This window comes from Amblyraja radiata, chromosome 7 (genome assembly GCF_010909765.2).
Source record: "Amblyraja radiata isolate CabotCenter1 chromosome 7, sAmbRad1.1.pri, whole genome shotgun sequence".
Taxonomy (NCBI): Eukaryota; Metazoa; Chordata; class Chondrichthyes; order Rajiformes; family Rajidae; genus Amblyraja; species Amblyraja radiata.
Genome location: NC_045962.1, coordinates 29,264,955 through 29,284,439, shown reverse-complemented (window position 1 = coordinate 29,284,439; position 19,485 = coordinate 29,264,955). Strand labels below are relative to the sequence as shown.

Sequence of the window (19,485 nt, the reverse complement as noted above, 5' to 3'; positions counted from 1 at the left end):
AAACCGCACATATGCAGATTGGTCTCCTCTCCTGTCACTCATTGCCACACAGATTGGTCTCCTCTCCTGTCTGTCAGCACCATAGTCGGGTCAGGGACGCTTCCTGCACCATCGCCGCACTGATTGGCCGCGTCTGCTGTCAGTCACCGGTGGTGCCCACCTCGCCCGGTGAGGAGAATAAAGCTGAATGAGTGGAGTGAGCAGAGTGCGCATCACTAACGCTCCGCCGAGTGGAAAGCGGGTGGGGCTGTGTCTGTGGACGCCGACGATCCGGGGCCTGGGTGCTGAGGCAGGCTCTGAGGCAGACGGCTGCAATCTCAAGATCCTGGGGAGGTGAGTAGGGAGAATGGGGGGATTGAGGGAGAGGAAGGTGTAGGGAGGGAGAGGGGGGAAAGTGCGGGAGGTGAGGAGGGTGAATAGAGGGAGAGGAGGTGGGGAGTGGGGGAGGTAAGGAGTGGGGAATAGGGGGCGAGGTGGGTAGTGGGGAGGTGAGAAGGAATGGTGGGAGGGGTAGGGGAAGGTGAGGAGTGGGGGAGGTGGGGGATAGAGGGATAGGAGGGGGGTAAGGAGGGGAGAAGAGTTATGGAGGGAGGGAGGGAGGGAAGGAGGGAGGGAGTGGAATATTGCATTGGATGAATGGGTTGCGTTGGGGGAACGGTGAGTGGTGGAATATAACATTGGGGGATCATACCGAACGGGTCTGCATTTAGTCTAGTATGAGCTAACTACAAAGTGCTGGAGGAACTCTGTGGGCCAGGCAGCATCTGGAGAGAGAATGGACAGATGGCATTTTGCCGCAAGACCCTTCTTCAGACTGGATCCTGAACCAAAACACTGCCTGTCCATTCCCTCCCAACATGAGTTTCTCCCCTCATCTCCATTTATTGACTTATTACAAGAATGTGGTGCAACACAACCTTAGAAATTAAGTGTTTCAGAACCGGGTGGGAGGTGGATAAAGATATGAAGGAGGCATACACCTTCAATTTTTTTTCTTCTCTCTTTTCTCTCTCCTATTCTTTTTCTCTTTGCTTAGTGCACATCACCTTCTTCTTTTCTTTTTCAAGCTATATATTCTCTCTCTCTATATATCTTGCTTTTCATATCCTTTTTTCTCTACTATTAAATTAAAAATAAGAAGTTGTACATGAAATGGAATATGTTATTCATGTAGTATATTATTGTACATCACTTCTAATAAAAATATTTAAAAGTTTCCCCAGCTCTTTGTGCTTTGCTCAAGTTTCCAGCATCTGCAGTTCCTTCTGTCTCCAGAATCACATGATAGTGTGCCATATAAAGATGTAAACAAATTAAATAGAAACGAGGGACTGCAGATGCTGGTTTACAAAAATAAAATACACAAAGTGCTGTAGTAACTCAGCAGGTCAGCCAGCATCCCAGGGGAACATGGATAGGCAAGGTTTTGGGTCAGGATCCTTCTGCAGACCGATTGTCAGGGGGTGGGAACAGAAAGCTAGAAGAGAGGAGTGGCAGGAAAAGTGTGGCAGGTAATAGCTACACAAATTAAGTGACTGGACAAAAAGATGGCAGACAAAGTATAATGTAGTGAAGTATGAGGTTATCTGCTTTGGTAGGAAGAACAGAAAAACTTGTTTATTATTTAATAGATGTTGGTATTTTGAGAGATCAGGGTGTACTTACACGAGAATCACATAATTGGCATGTAGGTAAAACACATAATTGAAAAGGCAAAGAAAATGTTGCCTACGATTGCAAGAAAAAGGTGGAAAGGGAGACCACATCAGGGCTACTGCAAAATGTTTTGGATTCCTTAAACTCCTGTCCCACAGTACGAGTTCATTCCAAGAGTTCTCCCGAGTCTGCCCTGATTCGAACATGGAGATTTACGGTAATGGTCACTCGTCGGTACTCGGGGCTCTTCCCGTGCCTACCTGCCGTTAGTGAGTCTGCCCGAGTGCCTGCCGTTAGCGCTAAGAGACGTCCCCGAGCTCCGACGTACCTGCTACGTTCATTCTCCATGCTTACCACGAGTTTGATTTTTTTTTTAAACTCGGGAGAGCTCTTGGAATTAACTCGCACCATGGGACAGGGCTATTAGTAGTCGATGTTTTGACCACAACTTCTTTCTTTTCATTGCTTTAATCGAATTTTTCTTCTTGCTAACTTAATTCACAGAAAGCCTTCTGCAATCTGAAGAATTTAAGTTCACCACTTACGCATTTATTGTATCTTTGTAGTTATCTATTTTAGAACCCCATGAGTGGATTGTCATGTCCAGGGAATTCATTGACATTGTCTCCCTAATTCTCCTCATTCCTTTCTCTAAAACTGATTTGTCAATTCTATGCTGACACTGATCATTGATTTTCCTACTGTTTCAGTCTGTTTAATTATGTCTGTTATGGTGAGAACAGATCCAGTCGTTTGCTTAATGCCTCACAAAAAATGCTTGTGGAGTGGACGGGTTGGGAGAGTTGGCAGAGAAGTGGCAGATAAAATTCAGTATAGCAAAGTGTGGAGTCATGCCTTTTGGTAATAAGAATAAAGGCATAGATTATTTTCTAAATGGAGAGTGAATTCAGAAATCGGAGGTGCAAAGGGATTTGGGACTACAAGTGCAGGACTCCCAAAAAGTAAATTTGCAAGTCAATTCGGTAGCAAGGAAGGCAAATTCAATGCTAGCATTTATATCAAGAGGATTGGAATACAAAAACAGAGATGTAATGCTGAGGCTCCATAAGGTGCTGGTCAGGCTGCATTTGGAGTAATGTGAGCAAAGATGGGCCCCATATCTGAGGAAGGATGTGCTGGCTCTGGTGAGGGTCCAGAGGAGGTATACAAGAATGATTCCAGGAATGAGTGTGTATGCATATGATGAGCGTTTGACAACACTAGGCCTCTACTCGCAGGAGTTTAGAAGGTTGAGAGGGGACCTCATTGAAACTTACAGAATAATGAAAGGCATAGATAGAGTGGATGTGGAAAGGGTGATTCCACTGGTGGGGGAGTCTAGGACCAGAATTAAAGGGTGCTCTTTTAGAAAGGAGGTGAGGAGGAACTTCTTTAGTCAGAGGGTAATTAATTTGTGGAACTCATTGCCACAGAGGGCTGTGGAGGCCAGGTCAGTGGATATTTTTAAGGCAGAGATAGACAAATTTTTGATTAGAACAGGTGTCAAGGGTTATGGGGGGAAGGCAGGAAAATAGGATTAGGTGGCAGAGATCAGCCATGATTGAATGGCGGAGTAGACTCGATGGGCCGAATGGCCTCATTCTACTATAATTTGTGAAGTTGCTGGAAATAACAGGCCAGCATCGAAAGAGAGAAACAGTTAACCTTTCAGCTCAATTGCCCTTGTTTGGAGCTGGGCCAGTACTATCTAAGGTAAATGTACTATCTAAGGTAAATGTAAATGTGAACTGGGCCAGTACTATCTAAGGTAAAGGTAATGTAAATGTAATAAACTTCTGTTACATTCTTCCCTTTTAAATAGTTATATAAGTTTTCAAAACTTTTAAAAATATTTATTGCTATTTTGCTCTCCTATTCTACTTTTTTGACATATCAAAATAATTTGGATAGGCTCTGCTGGCAACTAACTTTCGCAATCATTACTCTTCTTCACATACAATTCCTTCCTTTAATCTAGTATCTCTTTAGTTAGCACAGATGGATAACTTTTCCAGTGAAGTTAATATTTCTCAATGGAATATATATTGCACATTCCTTACAATCTTACAAAACTCTTTGAATTGTCCTTCTCAGATTTACTTCATCTATTAATCGCCCATCTGATACCATCTGTAACAAAATGTAGAATGGGCAACGATGAAGCAAATTCAATCATTATATCCTTTGTAGAATATGAACTGAACTAGTTTTACTGCACAAGATTTATCACCACACTGCGGAAATAATTTTTATATTTTTTATTAAATCCTTTATTGTTCACTTGAAGAAGCATTCTAATTTTCTCTATGGTTATTGGTTAGATTAATTTTACTTCTGATTAGATGGTGATTATTTGCTTGATCTCACAATCCTTAATTTCATGGAGACATACCATTTCATACTGATCATCTTCCCACTACTCTTTTAGTCTAGATTAAGGGTCTTAACCCAAACTGTTGACTATTCATTCCCCCCGAGATGCTGCCTGACCTAGAGTTATAGGATATAACTCCTATAACTCTTTTTCCTTTTTCCTTCATGGTATTCTATCTTGGCCTTGTCAAAGTTCTCAACTCTTCACCGATATTGTTATTCGACATTTTTGGAAAAGTATAAACATTATTTGATATCTCCTCTTCCCCGGTGTTGCACTCTGAAAGTCCCCAACTGCATTACCAGGTATTTTAATATACTGGGAATGGAGGAACATGCATTATGTGCAGGCAGATAAGAGTTGGTCTTAGCATGATGTTCGGCACAGATATTGTGGGCCAAAGTTCAAGTTCAAGTTCGTTCACATTTATTGTCACATGCACCAATTAAGGTACAGTGATATGAGTTACCATGCAGCCATACAATCAAACACAACACAATTAAAAGAACGATAGAACTTAACATAAACATCCGCCACAGTGATCACTGTGATGGAAGGCAATAAAGTTCAGTCAGTCTTCCTCCTTTTATTCGGTGGGGCAGTGGCGGAGAACACCACAGCTATGCTTAGCCAGGCCGACCCTGCAGCGCTGCCAGGGCGACAGGCCTTCATGGTCAGGTCAAGAACCCTGCACTTACAATTGGCACTTGAAAATGGTACCAAATCTATTGACTCTATATACCGTCTCAGTGTGCTACTACTATGGACTTGTACTGTATCTCCTTATCTAAGATATAATAAGTGCTTATGTATAGTGATACTTGTACTGAACTGTATGCAAAAATGAATTTCACTGCACCTCGGTACATGTGACAATAAAGCATCATTGATGCATTCAACCATTGAAGTTTATGTTTATTATTGTCATGTGCACCAAGGTACATTGCAAAGTTTGGTTTTGTATGCTTTCAAATCAGATACTATACATAAATACAATCAAGCCAAACTGAAGTACAATAGGTAGAATGAAGGGAAAGATTCAGAGTGTAGTATGTCCATGCCAGAGCTCTTGGCCTTTTTCAACTCCTTTGACAATAAGATTGCGGGTGGCAGCTTGGGCTGACAAATGAGAGGTGATATTGATGCCACCTAGATGCACAATAGTATCACCAACTGCAGACACACGCTGACTACACCCTGCAATCCATCACAACACCTTGGGGGGGTCATTGTTGCCCAGATGCTTAACTCAAACAGTTACATGAACGCAATAGTGGCCAAAGCAGGACAGAATCAAGACTGAAATTGAGTGATTACCTGTTGGTTTTTAAAATCTCCACCAACTGCAAGGGCTCAGATCAGCAGCATGGCAGAAATACTCACTTGATGGATGCACCTCCACAAATGTTGAATTGGTCAGTTTAAGGTAAGTCATATTCAGCTTGGGTTACTTACAACCCAATAGTATGAACATTGAATTCTCCAATTTTAAGGAATGTACCCCACTCCCTTTTCCTCCTCCCCAATATTCCCGCAGTGTCCTTTCACCTGTGTCCCACATTCTGGCTTTATATTTCACTCCAATCCTCTCCTTATCTGACACCCTTTTTTCTCTTTCTCTTCTTTAGTCTTTGTCCACCCATCTTGACAATCAAACCCCCTGTATCTACCTATCACTTGCCAGGCTTTACCTCGCCCCCAACCCCCCCCCCCCCCCCCCCCCCCCCCCCCATCTCTCTTCCAGCCCCTCTGAGTCACATGGCCCATCTCACCACGAAGGTATACAACCAATGATTTTGGGAACCTGCCTTGCACTATGTATCACCATTCATTTACAGCTGATGATTCCCTACCCAAGGCCAACACGACAATATCATCACCAAGAATGACATTACATTTTATTTGTTCAAGATTAAGGAGTGCACTCAAAGGGAAAGCCTAACAAATCTTAGTGCCCTTCCTAAACCACTTTCCTACTGCAAAATTCTCTCATCCCTTTAAAATCCTTTCAAGACTCCTTCCCTGTCAACTGCCTTCCAATCATAAACTCAAACATTTCATTCTTGATTTGGTCTATTTTTCTGATTTACTTTGAGATGTATTTTATGCTAAAAGCTCTTATACACAAGTTACTTGATATTAGCCTTACCTACTAATGTCTGGTTAGATGCTTTTGGAAAGCGGCTTTCTTCATCAAGCAAGGACAATAAGCCCATAGGTTTCTGAAGAAACATGTCCAGAATTGGTCGATTATCCTGATATTCCACAACTGAAGCATCGATTCCCTCATTTTGGTATTCTGTCTGTAAGTGATCATAAGGAAAACATTGAGCTTTAAGTAGGTTTAGGTTTATTACTCACATGTACCAAGGTACAGTGAAAAGCTTTGTTTTGCATGCTATTGTATCAAATCAGATGATACAATAAATACAATCAAGGCAAACTCAAGTACAATAGATAGAGCAAAGGGTGTATAATATAGAGTGTAGAATATAATATAGAATGTATAATATAGTTCTCAGCATTGTAGCTGATCAGTTCCATAGACAGCGTTCAATGTCCACAATGCAGTAGAGGTGAATCAGGCAGTACCCTAGTTTATGGAAGAACTATAATTTGTATATTTCTCTAATATAATATTACTTATTCAATAATTGCTAAAACCTAATATTAATGCAGGTTGATTTGAATCTGAAAATCAGGGGAAAATTATCTATTTATTTGAAGAAAGAGTTTATCAATGGCACATTTCTGTAAAGTTAAACTTCTTTCACATCTAAAAGCTCATGCATTGCTAATAATAAGCCTAGATTTTTCTAAATTAGTTCTAATGCAATCAAACTTGTCCTGCAGGAACAATATTGGAGGCTTGGAAATAGATGCAGCTTGAGGGCAACAAAATATGTTGGCGTCATCACCTTGACTCATTTGTCAACACATTGTCCTTGCTCATCGACCTTGTGCCTTGGAAGTCTTAGTGTGACTTCATGTGACAATGTTCCAATATCAGTCAAAGTCTGCTGCAGTCAGAAAACAAAAACTGTAGGGACCTTTGGCAATATTTTTCTGGGGATCACTTGCAAATTTTATATTCTAACTTGATGTCCTTAATTTTGCAGGGTTGGTATGTGTTTCCTTCTGCTGTGAAGTCATTTAATTCCCAGATAAGGTGGACACAAAATGCTGGGGTAACTCAGCGGGACAGGCAGCATCCTTCTCTCCAGAGATGCTGCCTGTCCCGCTGAGTTTAGTTTAGTTTAGAGATACAGCGCAGAAACAGGCCTTTCAGCCCACCAGGTCCACACCGAGCAGCGATCCCCGCACATTAACACGATCCTACACACACTAGGGACATTTGTGTACATTCACCAAGCCAATTAACCTCCAAAACTGAACGTCTTTGGAGTGTGGGAGGAAACCGAAGATCTCGGAGAAAATCCACGCAGGTCACGGGGAGAACGTACAAACTGCACCCGTAGTCGGGATCAAACCCGGGTCTCCGGCGCTGCATTCGCTGTAAGGCAGCACCTCTACCGCTGCGCCACCATGACCACCGTGCTCCAGCATTTTGTGTCTACCTTCGATTTAAACCAGCATCTGCAGTTTTTTCCTACACCTTAATTCCCAGCTAATATCTCTCCCGTTAAGGAGTTGCTGGTAGTCCCTCAGGTTTGGCAACCTTAATCCATTAATGCTAACCAGATGGCTGAAATGCCAAATGGCAAGGCTTTTTGACCAAAATCTCTCAAGCACCGCATGGGAAGAAGTAATATTCACCCCTGTGCCCACCACCACTCGACATCCCCCCCAAATAATGTGAAAATGGCCCCCCAAGGTATACTATGTGCCTCCTAATGCATAGAAAATGAATACACATTCCAAGGAGACATATTTCACAGCACAACATTTGCAGCATATAGGTTTGATTTGTTTTGAAGTTCTGTCAATATTTAATGCAAAGCATTAAAAAAAAAATAAACCAAGATTTTGTGCTCCAACTTTCCCATGAGCCAGAAGGAAAGCATAAACTCTATCCTCATGTATAATAATAATAACAATTCTGAAACGTTAGTACAACCTCGCAAATTCAAGGCCTCGTTCTGAATAAAAGGGACAATTTAAAATAACCGAGTAGAAATTAAACATGATGCTATTTCTTTACATCAACATTTAGGACAACATAACCATGTATATTGATTTACTAAGGGAACTTATCTTTTCTGTATGTAGCAGCCTCAAATCTGATAGACAAACTAAAAGCACCACAAAAATGAAGCCACTATTTGTCTAAATAAAAATATGCTTAGTCATCCTCGGCTGACTGTGAAATGATTCAGAGCAACCAACATTGGCTTGTTACTCAAAGCAGTAAGTACCCACAAGGAATGCTCAAGAAGAAAAGAGCTTCGTTCTCACTATTACATTGTGTGACATGTTCAGACTCGGCACTTGCTGAGTGCTAGCATTGCAATGATTTAAGCTCTTTGTTGCAACTACTTCTTCCCAATTTCTCACGACACAGGAGTATATTCAGTCCCCAGGACTTGTGCATTTCATAGAGCACACCTATTGATTGGTCCCATTCTTCTACCGATCTCCCTGCAACAGATTATCTCTCTCCACCAGCTCTTCCTTGATCTCCTGCTACTAACCACCAACATTGTGGTCAATACATAGCTGCCAATCACATACCCGCATGTCCTTGTGATGTGGGAGGAAACTTTATTAGTTTAGTTTATTATTGTCACGTGTACTGAGCTACATGAAAAGCTTCTTTGTTGCACACTATCCAGTCAATGAAAAGACTATACATGATTATAATTAAGCCGTCCACAGTGTACAGATACAGGGAATAATATTTAGTGCAAGATAAAGTCCAGTAAAGTCCGATTAAAGATAGTCCAAGGGTCTCCAATGAGTTAGATGGTAATCTGAGGAAACCATCAGAACCACAAAAAGAACACACAAACGATCTAGGCAGCACCAAAACTCAGGATCAAGCTAAGGTCACTGGAATTATGAATATGTTCCATGCAGCTGCCCATATCATCCAGATCTATATCTCTTGCATGCTCATTGCTTAACAATCCTCTCATTCCTCAGCTGCAAAAACACAAGGTGCTGACTGTTTAGGAACAAGGGCACCTTCTTATCTTGGCCAATGACATATTCAGCTACTGCACCTTATATTAACAGCTCAGGTGTAATCACAGATATGGAGTCAGCATCAACAATCACCAAGCACCTTTTTAGGCCATTGAAACAACAATTCAACTATTCAAGTATTGTTTAGTTGAGAGATACAGCATGAAAACAGGCCTTTCAGCCCACTGAGTCCATGCCAACCATCGGTCACCCGTTCACACTGGCTCTATGACATCTCACCTCATCCACTCCCTACACATTATGGGCAATTTACTGAAGCCAATTACCTCACAAACCCGCATGTCTTTGGGATGTGGGAAGAAACTGGAGCACCTGGAGGAAACCCACGTGGTCACAAGGAGACCTCCTTGTGCAAACTCCCACACAGACAGCACTCGATGTAGGGATTGAACCAAGGTCTCTGGCGCAGTGAGGCAGCAGCTGTGCCACTGTGTCGCCCAGTCTTTACATAATATGCCCTGCATAAAGGAAGCATCAGTTCCTATATTGAGGTCAATAAACAAAGTTTACTGTAACTTTTGAGACATCTGATTATCTCTTAGTTGTGCTAACCTGTTCAAGAGCAAAGATGTGTTGGTTGAAGTAAAATTGTATTTGTTCATTGGCAATGTTGATACACAGCTGTTCGAAGGAATTCTTCTTAAAGTTCTCAAATCCAAAGATGTCCAGAATCCCCACATTCATGCCATTTTCAGTATCACTAATGAATTTTCAAATGCAAACAATTATAAAGAAAATCTAAAAATAATCCAGGAAGATATCTATGACTAGAAAGGAACATTAGATATATTTAAGTGCCGTTTCGTAAACTTAATGTCAACACCGTAACATGGTATTTTAAATGTTTGGAATATTCAAGTTGGTCCAATTTCTTGTACACTTAAAACTCAAGCATGTTTGCATCCACATAAAATTGTAATATGTAAGGAGTTTCACAAAATCATAATTCATAATCAAACTTGATTTCATAATTGAGAAGGGAAGCTGGTCAAATTTGAAGCTTTAAGACACATGAGCGTCAAGTAGGGACAGCTTTGCTTCTATGTTCCTTTCTGCCACATAGTAACTCAATTGCCAATTTAGAAACATAGAAACGTAGAAAATTGGTGCAGGAGTAGGCCATTTGGCCCTTCGAGCCAGCACTGCCATTCAATATCATGAATGGTCATCCAAAATCAGTACCCCTTTCCTGCTTTCACACCATTTCCCTTGATTCCGTTAGCCCTAAGAGCTATATCTAACTCTCTCTTTAAATCATTCAGTGAATTGGCCACCACTGCCTTCTGTGGCAGAGAATTCTACAGAGTCACAACTCTTTAGGTGAAAAAGGTTTTTATCATCTCAGTCCTAAATGGCCTACATCTTATTCTCACACTGTGACCCCTGGTTATGGACTCCCCCAACATCGGGACGATTTTTCCTGCATCTAGCCTGTCCAATCCCTTAAGAATGTTATATGTTTCTATAATATTCACTCTCATCCTTCTAAATTCCAGTGAATATTAGTCCAGTTGTTTCATCATATGATGTTTCATCATTGTTCTTTCATCATATGTCAGTCCCGCGATCCTGGGAATTAACCTGGTGAACCAATGCTGCACTCCCTCAATAGCAAGAATGTCCTTCCTCAAATTAGGAGACAAATTACTGCACACAATACATCAGGTGTGGTCTCACCAGGGCCCTGTACAACTGCAGTAGGACCTCCTTGCTCCTAGACTCAAATCCTCTTGCTCTGAAGGCCCGCATGCCATTTGCTTTTTTCACTGCCAACATGTTATTTGATTTCTTCACTAAATTTATTGGAATGGAAAATCAAAATCACACATTTTTTTCTGCAATAGGTGATTTTGCTGACCAGTTACACATTTAAAATAAGAAGATTTTGATTACTTTTGAAACCTTCACAGATCTTGCACAGAATAATCTTCATGACTAATGTTGGCCAGCTTGGGAAACACACAAACTTTCATTTGTATTTAATTTCATATCCACACAAGGAACAATCTAGGAATAACCATTTGCTTCAGTATGGGGATTGCTAAGGGTTAATCTAAAATATATTTGTTTAAATAAACGTAACTATTTTATCATGACGTATGTATAAATGAGGAAAGAGTTGGTTAGCAATTAATGCAATGACAGTAATCTTTAAAACGCAAAGCTTTTTTTGGTCTCAACCTTGGCCCTATAATGACAAGGAGGAGGATTATTTTTCTCACTCTCTAAGCAAAGACAGTTTTCCAGAATATGTTTTACTTTCTATTACAGAGCACATGGAACTGTGCAGCACAGGAGCATGCCCTTCAGCCCACATTGCCTGCGCCGAACATGATGGCAAGATCAACTAATCTCATCTGCCTGCATGTGATCCGTACACCTCCATTCCCTGCATTGCCAATGTGGCTATCAAAAAGCCTATTAAATGCTACTATCATACTTGCATCCACCGCCACCCCTGGCAGTGCTGTCCAGGCACCCACTATCTACTGTGTAAAACAAAACTTGCAACACACTGCTTTTTTAAACTTTGCCCCTTCTCACCGAAAAGGGTTCTGACAGTCTTAGTGGCTCTTTTCACATAGTTTTCGTGATTCTTTTCATTTTAACGATTCATTGACCTACCATATACTTTTGTCAGGTTGGAGAAGGGTATTAATTCGGTTTACAATCCAGCTGAAAAGTCTCCCATACAAGGCTTTTGACATGGCATCTCTAACATCGGAGGCCTCATCCACAGTATTTGTACGGACTATGGTTTCCCCCTGTGTCACGACACAGTGAGAAGTAAGTGCTTCTTGAAACTCTTCAGAACCAATACCTAGGAGAGCCGAAGCTGGAAGAAAACATTTATAAAAGGTTAACGTTTAAGCAAACTATTCATCAGGAGAGTAGATGGCCTGTGTCTGGCAATATTAAATAATTATTTCAAATTAAACAATGCAATTTTAAAGCATTTAACTAATAACCCAGAAAAGCAAGTTTTTAAACAATTTGCATCAATACATTATAAACCACACGAGGTAAATTCAATCCAAAATGCCCACGTTGGGGATAATCACTATTGTCACCAGTTCTCCACAATAATCAAATCAATACATATCGGCCAATAATGTAGAGAAAGGGAAATTAATGTATTATGCAACATGGAATTTGCTCAATAGAACGGACAGCAAAGCCTATATTTTCTGCTCAGTTGTAATGTCTCTCTGTCCAATACAACTCCCATCAACCCCATTCTTTGTCACTGTGGCTTGGGTTAGCTCCAGCATGGAAACACATTTAATTTATAGTTTGGTTAAACAGCACAGCTACCTCAGCAAAATTATTCATTTTAAGGCGGTGCAAATCTGCCATTGCATGAGGAGCATATCTGCCATTGCATGAGCATACAGGACTCGAAATTAACGGTTGCCCGGGTGCCAATGGCCATCTACAGACCCGCACATCTTTGAGATTGAAAATGATGAAAACATAAATATTGACAATGATAAAAACAAGAATATGCAGGATATTTCAACCAACACAGGGAGCATTTTGCAGCCATTCAGCATTGTTTTAGAATCATTATAATCAGTTGTAATTTGACCAATTGCCGCATCAAGGAGTCATGGTATAAATCAAGTGAATGGACACCAAAGAGAAAATGCTCCCTTGTTTGATTGTTGGAGGGCAATTGTCCGAGTCCAATATCAATGCAGCATGGCAATGGCTGGGCCTAGGCCCAACTAACTTCAGCCACTTCATTAATTACCTTACCATCACAAGGTCATTGGTAATCACATAACGTCAAATTCTATTTGTAGCCTCTCAACAAAGCAGCCCACTTGATTGACCATCTTATCATTTATTCCTTGCAGTGTGTGTCATTTACAAAATGCAATGCACTTACCCAAGCTACTCTGACAACAGATCCCAACTTCTAATCATGAAGGTGGCCAAGGGCAGTTCACAAATGGGACACCTCCACCTGTAGATTCACCTCCGGATTACACACCATGCAGATTTGGTAATATATCCTAAATTCTTTGTCGTTGTTGTATCTAAATCCTACCACTGTTTGCACAACGACATTATGGAGAAGCTTCTCCAGAAAGATTATAGCAGCCTACCATCAACCTCTCAAGGCCATTTAAGGATGGATAATAAATGCTGACCTTCCTAACAATGAAATGAGTGAAAATAAATGTTCTGTGTTCTCTTCAACACAAAAAGCTCAAGGGGTTACCAGATTGAATCTTTGAGAATTCTGAATGGTAATACAGCTGGATAGCTAGGAGCTGGCAGAGTGGTTTCATAAACTAACGCGTGAGTAGGAGCAGTTTTTAAGAGGTCACCAGACTGCAGGGAGATCAGGATAGAATGAACCGTGTTACTGTTATTGCCAAGAGACTTCTTGGATTATAATTGACTCATTTCTGAATTATCTCCCTCTACGTAATCTAACTAGCACTCAATACTCATCATGGGTAGAGCAGTTTTTTTGCTACAGAACATTACTCAAAAAAACAATTGGTAGAAAGATGAACTGACATTGAAATTAAGGCAACATAATGGCATAGCTGGTCGCAGAACTGCCTCACAGCTCCAGAAAACAGGACTTAATCCTGATCTTGGGTGCTGACTATGTGAAGTTTTCATGTTCTCCCTGTGACCCCATGGGTTTCCTCCGGATGCTCCAATGTCCTCCCACATCCCAAAGATGCACAGGTTTGCAGGTTAATTGTCAGGGGAGAGGGAAACTAGAGGTATGAAGAGGCAGAAGGCAGAGAGAGAGGAAGAGAACCTTCAAAGTAGGCATACCTTAAGATTTCACTGTGGAACAGACAAAATGTGGAGGATAGCACGCAACAATAAAGCTTTTCATTGTACTGTACACGTGACAGTAAATTCAACGAAACAAAAAAATATATATATATTTCTTCACCCACAGGGCTGTGAACGTCTTGTGGTCTTTGCCCTATTGTGAGCATCTAGTTGTTGATTACAATGATATGTGGAGGTACTATGAGAATCAAGTTATATTAGGATAAACTGGGAAAATGCTGAGTAGAGTACTACATGATGAGTGACTATGATCTTGCTGGATATTCCAGGATGCATCTGGGGTCATCAGGTCTATTCCTGCCATTTATCATCATATTAAGTTTGACTTACAGGTATTAGTAACCTGTGGGGGGAAAGACTTACTGTTTTCTAATGGTTCGCCATCGGGAATTTCACTTTTATCCATCTGATGTTTTGAAGCTCTGGATGCGAATTCAATGTTTCCAGTATTTAGGATTGCAGCAATAACTCTGTACACGGAATGAACCTCCTGAAAAAAGCAGTTCAGTTATGCAAAATGCAATGATCGCTCAATTTTTAAAGTTTCCTGTTCAATAAATACAGTGCCTTCCAACTGAGACCCCCACATCACCACTGTGGAAACTTTTAACAAGACCATTTTTCACAAGAGTATTTATCTCAAAATGTTCACGAGCATTTATCACAGTCATAAAGCACAGAATCAGGCCCTTCGGCCCAATTTGCCCGTGCTCACCTCATCAGCCCCATCTACACTAGTCCCACCTATCCGTGTTTGTTCCATATCCCTCCCAACCTTCCCTATCTATGTACCTGTCCAAATGTCTTTTAAATGTTGTTTCAGTACCAAATTACGAATTGTGTGTGAGAACATTTTATTGATATGAGCTGAATGAGACTGCCTTCTGGCAGTCAGTGTATTCCCCTGAAGTTTGGATACATTTACTGCTTGCTTGCAATTTGCATTCTTTTCAAACTCCATCTATTCATGATCACCGCATAATACATACAGCCAACCCTCGCATCACCAGAGAATTGGGTTGCGTTTCTTTGCAACACCATTTTCTGTAATAAGAAGCCAAATCATCTGTCACATCACCTTCTAGACAACGTATCGGGTCAGTGCCAGTTTGAAGAAGGGTCTCGACCTGAATTGTCCCCTATCCACACCCTCCAGAGATGCTACCTGACTTGCTGATTTACTCCAGCATATTGTGTCCAACATCTGCAATTCTCTAGGTAGACATAAAATGCTGGAGTAACTCATCAGGCCAGGCAGCATCTCTGGAGAGAAAGAATGGGTGATGTTTCGGGTCGAGACCCTTCTTTAGACTGGGAGTGGGCAGGGACAGAGATAGAATGTAGTCGGAGACATTAAGACTGGTGGGAGAACTGGGAAGGGGGAGGGGATGGAGAGAGAGAGAAAGCAAGGGCTATTTGAAGTTAGAAAAGTCAATGTTCATACTGCTGGGGTGTAAGCTACACAAGCAAAATATGAAGTGCTGTTCCTCCAATTAGCTTTCAAATCTGCAGTTCTTTATTTCTACATCTTCCACAGATGCTCCCTGACCTGCTGAGTTACTCCAGCGCTTTGTGATTTACGTAAGATTCCAGTATCTGCAGTCTCTTGTGCTTAATTTTTCAGAAGGCCCCGGGGAAGTGGACAGGAGTTGGTATTTGCCAGCTTCTGCAGAAAAAGCATCCATAATATTATGGTGAACGTTTACACATTCCCATGGCCTCACTTTTTTAAGATGATTATTTGGAGCATGGCCCAAAGCTGCTTGCCACTCACTGCCTGATCTAATTGGATTTATTTGACACACAGCTATCACAGGTTTCCCAAGGCTTCTGTGTTCCGGCAGCTATTGAATGTAATTTTCTTGGCAAATGGGTAGAGCATGCGAGGCACATTTTGTCCAGGCACTAAGGGGCCTAAGTTACTATGTTTTGAGACCTTTGCTTAAAGGTTTGTATTATACTTATTGAAAAGTTATTTGAGAAGGCAGAAGGATTAGGAAAGTTAATTAAACCATTCACCTCTAAGTTGCTGAGTATGTGAATATATGTCCACCAGGTTGTTTTTATTTTCAGATCAGCAGAATATGTTTTTTTTGAATATTTTTTTCATGAAACAGTAATTTAATCAGTTATATGTGACCTTAGGTCACTATTAAACTTCTTAAAAAACAACAATCATGGAACTTTCAGTTGAAGTAAATATCACCAAATAATACTTTATTAAAACCAACAAGTTTTGTACTGCTAACTTTTGGTTGTTGAAAATTGGAACATGATCAGAATTCTATTACATTTCATTCTTCAGTCAAGTGATGAAAATGTAATTTTTATTGACCTATTGGAGTTTTAAAAAGCACGCAATAAATAACGAATCAAGGATAATGACCTAGTTTATTGCCCCCCCCCCCCCCCCCCCCCCCCCCCCCACCCCCACCCCCTCACACATCAATTTCATAAATTCCCAAGAGGTTGTGTTATTTACCTCAAGAGGTTTTAGGGTACAATTTAAACAACTACTTAGGCCAATGCCAATTTTGGGTTCACTCACCTCATCAGTAAATCCAATGATTCTGAAGCAATGCTGAATGGCTTCAAAACACTCCCTGTATGAGCTGTTGGTTAATATATCCTTCATATTCTTATTCTTATCATTGTTAATATACCTATGTAATCAAAGAAGAGTGATGATTTGTAATTCAAATGTATTGTAATTCAAAATATAATATTGTAATTCAAAATTCAATGGATTACAGATGAATAATCCATAGTTATTTTAAAAGAGCATGCCTTGTTTTTATTTCTGGATTGACAGTAATATGCCAGGAAGGGAACTGTGTAATCAATGCAGAAGTAGCACAGAATTAGGAGAGAATGGCATGCATAACCATTGCATAAGACAATAAATTAACAAGGATCTACATTCTGAAGTGGAACACTTGTCTCACTTCATTGATACTTTAAATTTGATGGGAACATATTTGAATAAATATTGAGTTGAATTCTGTGGTATTTTGCATCAAATTAACTGTTTGTCTTTGAAGTGGGAACATAGGTGAAAGAATGAAGAAGGGTCTCGACCCTAAACTTCACCTATTCCTTCACTCCATAAGATGCTACCTCACCCACTGAGTTTCTCCAGCATTTTTGTCTACCTTCGACTTTTCCAGCATCTGCAGTTCTTTCTTAAACATGATATTGACAAGGATATCACAGTCCAAAATTGGATATACAGTCTTGGTACCACAACGGGAACCACCAAATCACAAGTAACACAGAGCATTACGATGGTGGGTGCTTTCCTTTCTTTTCCATTGAATAACAAATAATGCTGCTTAAAATCACCACATTATTTAATTCTGTTGAGTACATGGGCCAAGCAGTCAATCAGTAAACCAGCCTGAGTGGAAGCATATCACTAGGTTTCTTTGTCAATATAATCCTGTATTAAGTATGTAATATCTATGCATGCCAAAGCCTTTCAATTACACATATAGTAAAACTCTGCTAATCAGGTATCCGATTGTTCAGTAGCTGGCTTTCATCAGTCCAGAGCATGACCTGAAGGGTTAGAGTGCGTTCTGAGTGCTTGGTCAGAGGCAGCGGTCAGGTGTGGTCAAGTCTGGAGAGTCTGGTCTGTGGGCAGGGTGTGTGGCTAAGACCGGCATCAGAACAGGGGACATCAACGGTCAAGTCCAGAGGGCTTGCACAAATTGAAACTTAAAAGCTAAAAATCATCAGATTCTCCTTCCTGCTCCCTCTGAATTGAGTTGTTTCATTGGAAATGTATTATACCAGTGTGTAATGTGTATTAAAAAAAAATCAAGAAAAGTTTCAGTATTAATAAGAATAATATCCAATAGTCCAGAAAATCTGCTGGTTCAAGTCCTAAAGGTGCAAATATTTGGCTAGCAGTGTTATATTGACTGCAGACGTTTGGAAATCCATAAGAAATGATATTAGGGCCGGCCAAGTCTTGGTAAGGGTTGTAATAAGATTGCATTACCTACAAAAAATGTGTAACAACCAAAAGGTTGGAACCACCCCAGAGATACAAGATGTAGACACAAAATGCTGGAGTAACTCAGTGGGACAGACAGCATCTCTGGAAAGAAGGAATGGGTGCATTTTGGATCGAGACCATTCTTCAGAGACCCATTCCTTCTCTCCAGAGATACTGCCTGTCCTGCTGAGTTACTCCAGCATTTTGTGTCTATCTTCGGTTAAAACCAGCATCTGCAGTTCCTTCCTACACAGAAACAAGATGTAATTGCTTTGTTCATCTCAACAAACACCTTTTCACGCTTTGAAGAAAATAATAAGTGAGGAAATAATATAGTTACATCTTGCGCTACTGGCTCCAGTTTGTGATTAAACGACAGCAAACTAGAAATTGTGCCATTTCTGAAAAGGGTATGTTAAGATAGAATTGGGATTGGGAAATGTTCTGCAGATGATGTCAAGTGTGGAGATTCAGGCACACAACCTGGATTCCTTTATCTACATATTCCAATTAGATTGAAGCACTTCTAATCAGAATTTTGCATGCCATTTTTGACATTTTAGCATGTTTTATGCCTGTAAAACTTCACTGATGGATATCACCTATTTTATTTTCGATAGTACAGAGTGAATGAAAGTTACCGTAAACCAATGGTAAAAGTTAGCGCATACAGTTTTAATCTGATTATCGCTCTCTGTCAGGCATGTGCATTGTTACCTTTGAAGTAGTGTCCCAGAGCTCAATTCATTTTTGCAGAGAGTGCATGATAACGGTATTCATGAGCCAACTTCATAGCATCTAGGAAGACTAGCTCATTGTTCAGTCACAGCAGGATTTAGGCCTTACACAACATCTTTATTAGCCTGGTTGGCCTTAAAAGCTTTGATCCTGAAACGTCTGTAGAAATGTTTTCAAAATCAATGCAACCCACTTGAGAATTGACATCAAGATCTGAAGAGTTTCTGATGATACAGAAACATAAGTATACTATGGGAAGAAAGTATGGAGAATAAAGCCAAGTTGAGGCAGGAAAAACGCTCACAAAAAGAAACCCTTTTTTTCACCTAATGATCCCAAAATGCATCAAAAAAAAAGCTTATTTTATTTTGTACGCTATGTATCGGACCAAAAATGTCACTATTGCAATCTTCATCTAATACGATTTGGAAAGTATATGCCTTGTGCTTCCCATGAATATTTCGGGTGGTTTCAATGATTCTGACTGCTGTGTTTTTAATTTGGGTTGGGAAATGGGCAAATGAGGTGCAAGGCAAACATAAATTTCCCCTAACTTTGAGACCAGATGCCTTGATAATGTACCTTCCATAGCCATAGCTGAATCTAAAACGCTTTATTAAAAATTACCTCTTTGGATTTCCAGTAGCTCCATTTCTCAGTGGCTTCTTGGCTTAACCTGGCAGGAGCAACTCATTGGTACATGTCTTAAGTATAAGTAACAACT

At 40.5% G+C, this 19,485-nt stretch overlaps 1 protein-coding gene across 1 annotated transcript in view; it reads right to left on the bottom strand.

The window, feature by feature from the left end:
• The window catches only part of myo3b (myosin IIIB), a 398,335-nt gene that overhangs the window by 227,266 nt on the left and 151,584 nt on the right, over positions 1-19,485 (bottom strand). The window contains exons 16-20 of the mRNA XM_033024000.1: positions 16,572-16,686; positions 14,387-14,513; positions 11,822-12,032; positions 9,749-9,896; positions 6,180-6,333 (exon numbers count right to left, since the gene is read on the bottom strand). Coding sequence (XP_032879891.1) covers positions 6,180-6,333; positions 9,749-9,896; positions 11,822-12,032; positions 14,387-14,513; positions 16,572-16,686 — 755 coding nt within the window. The remainder of the gene's footprint in view (positions 1-6,179; positions 6,334-9,748; positions 9,897-11,821; positions 12,033-14,386; positions 14,514-16,571; positions 16,687-19,485) is intronic.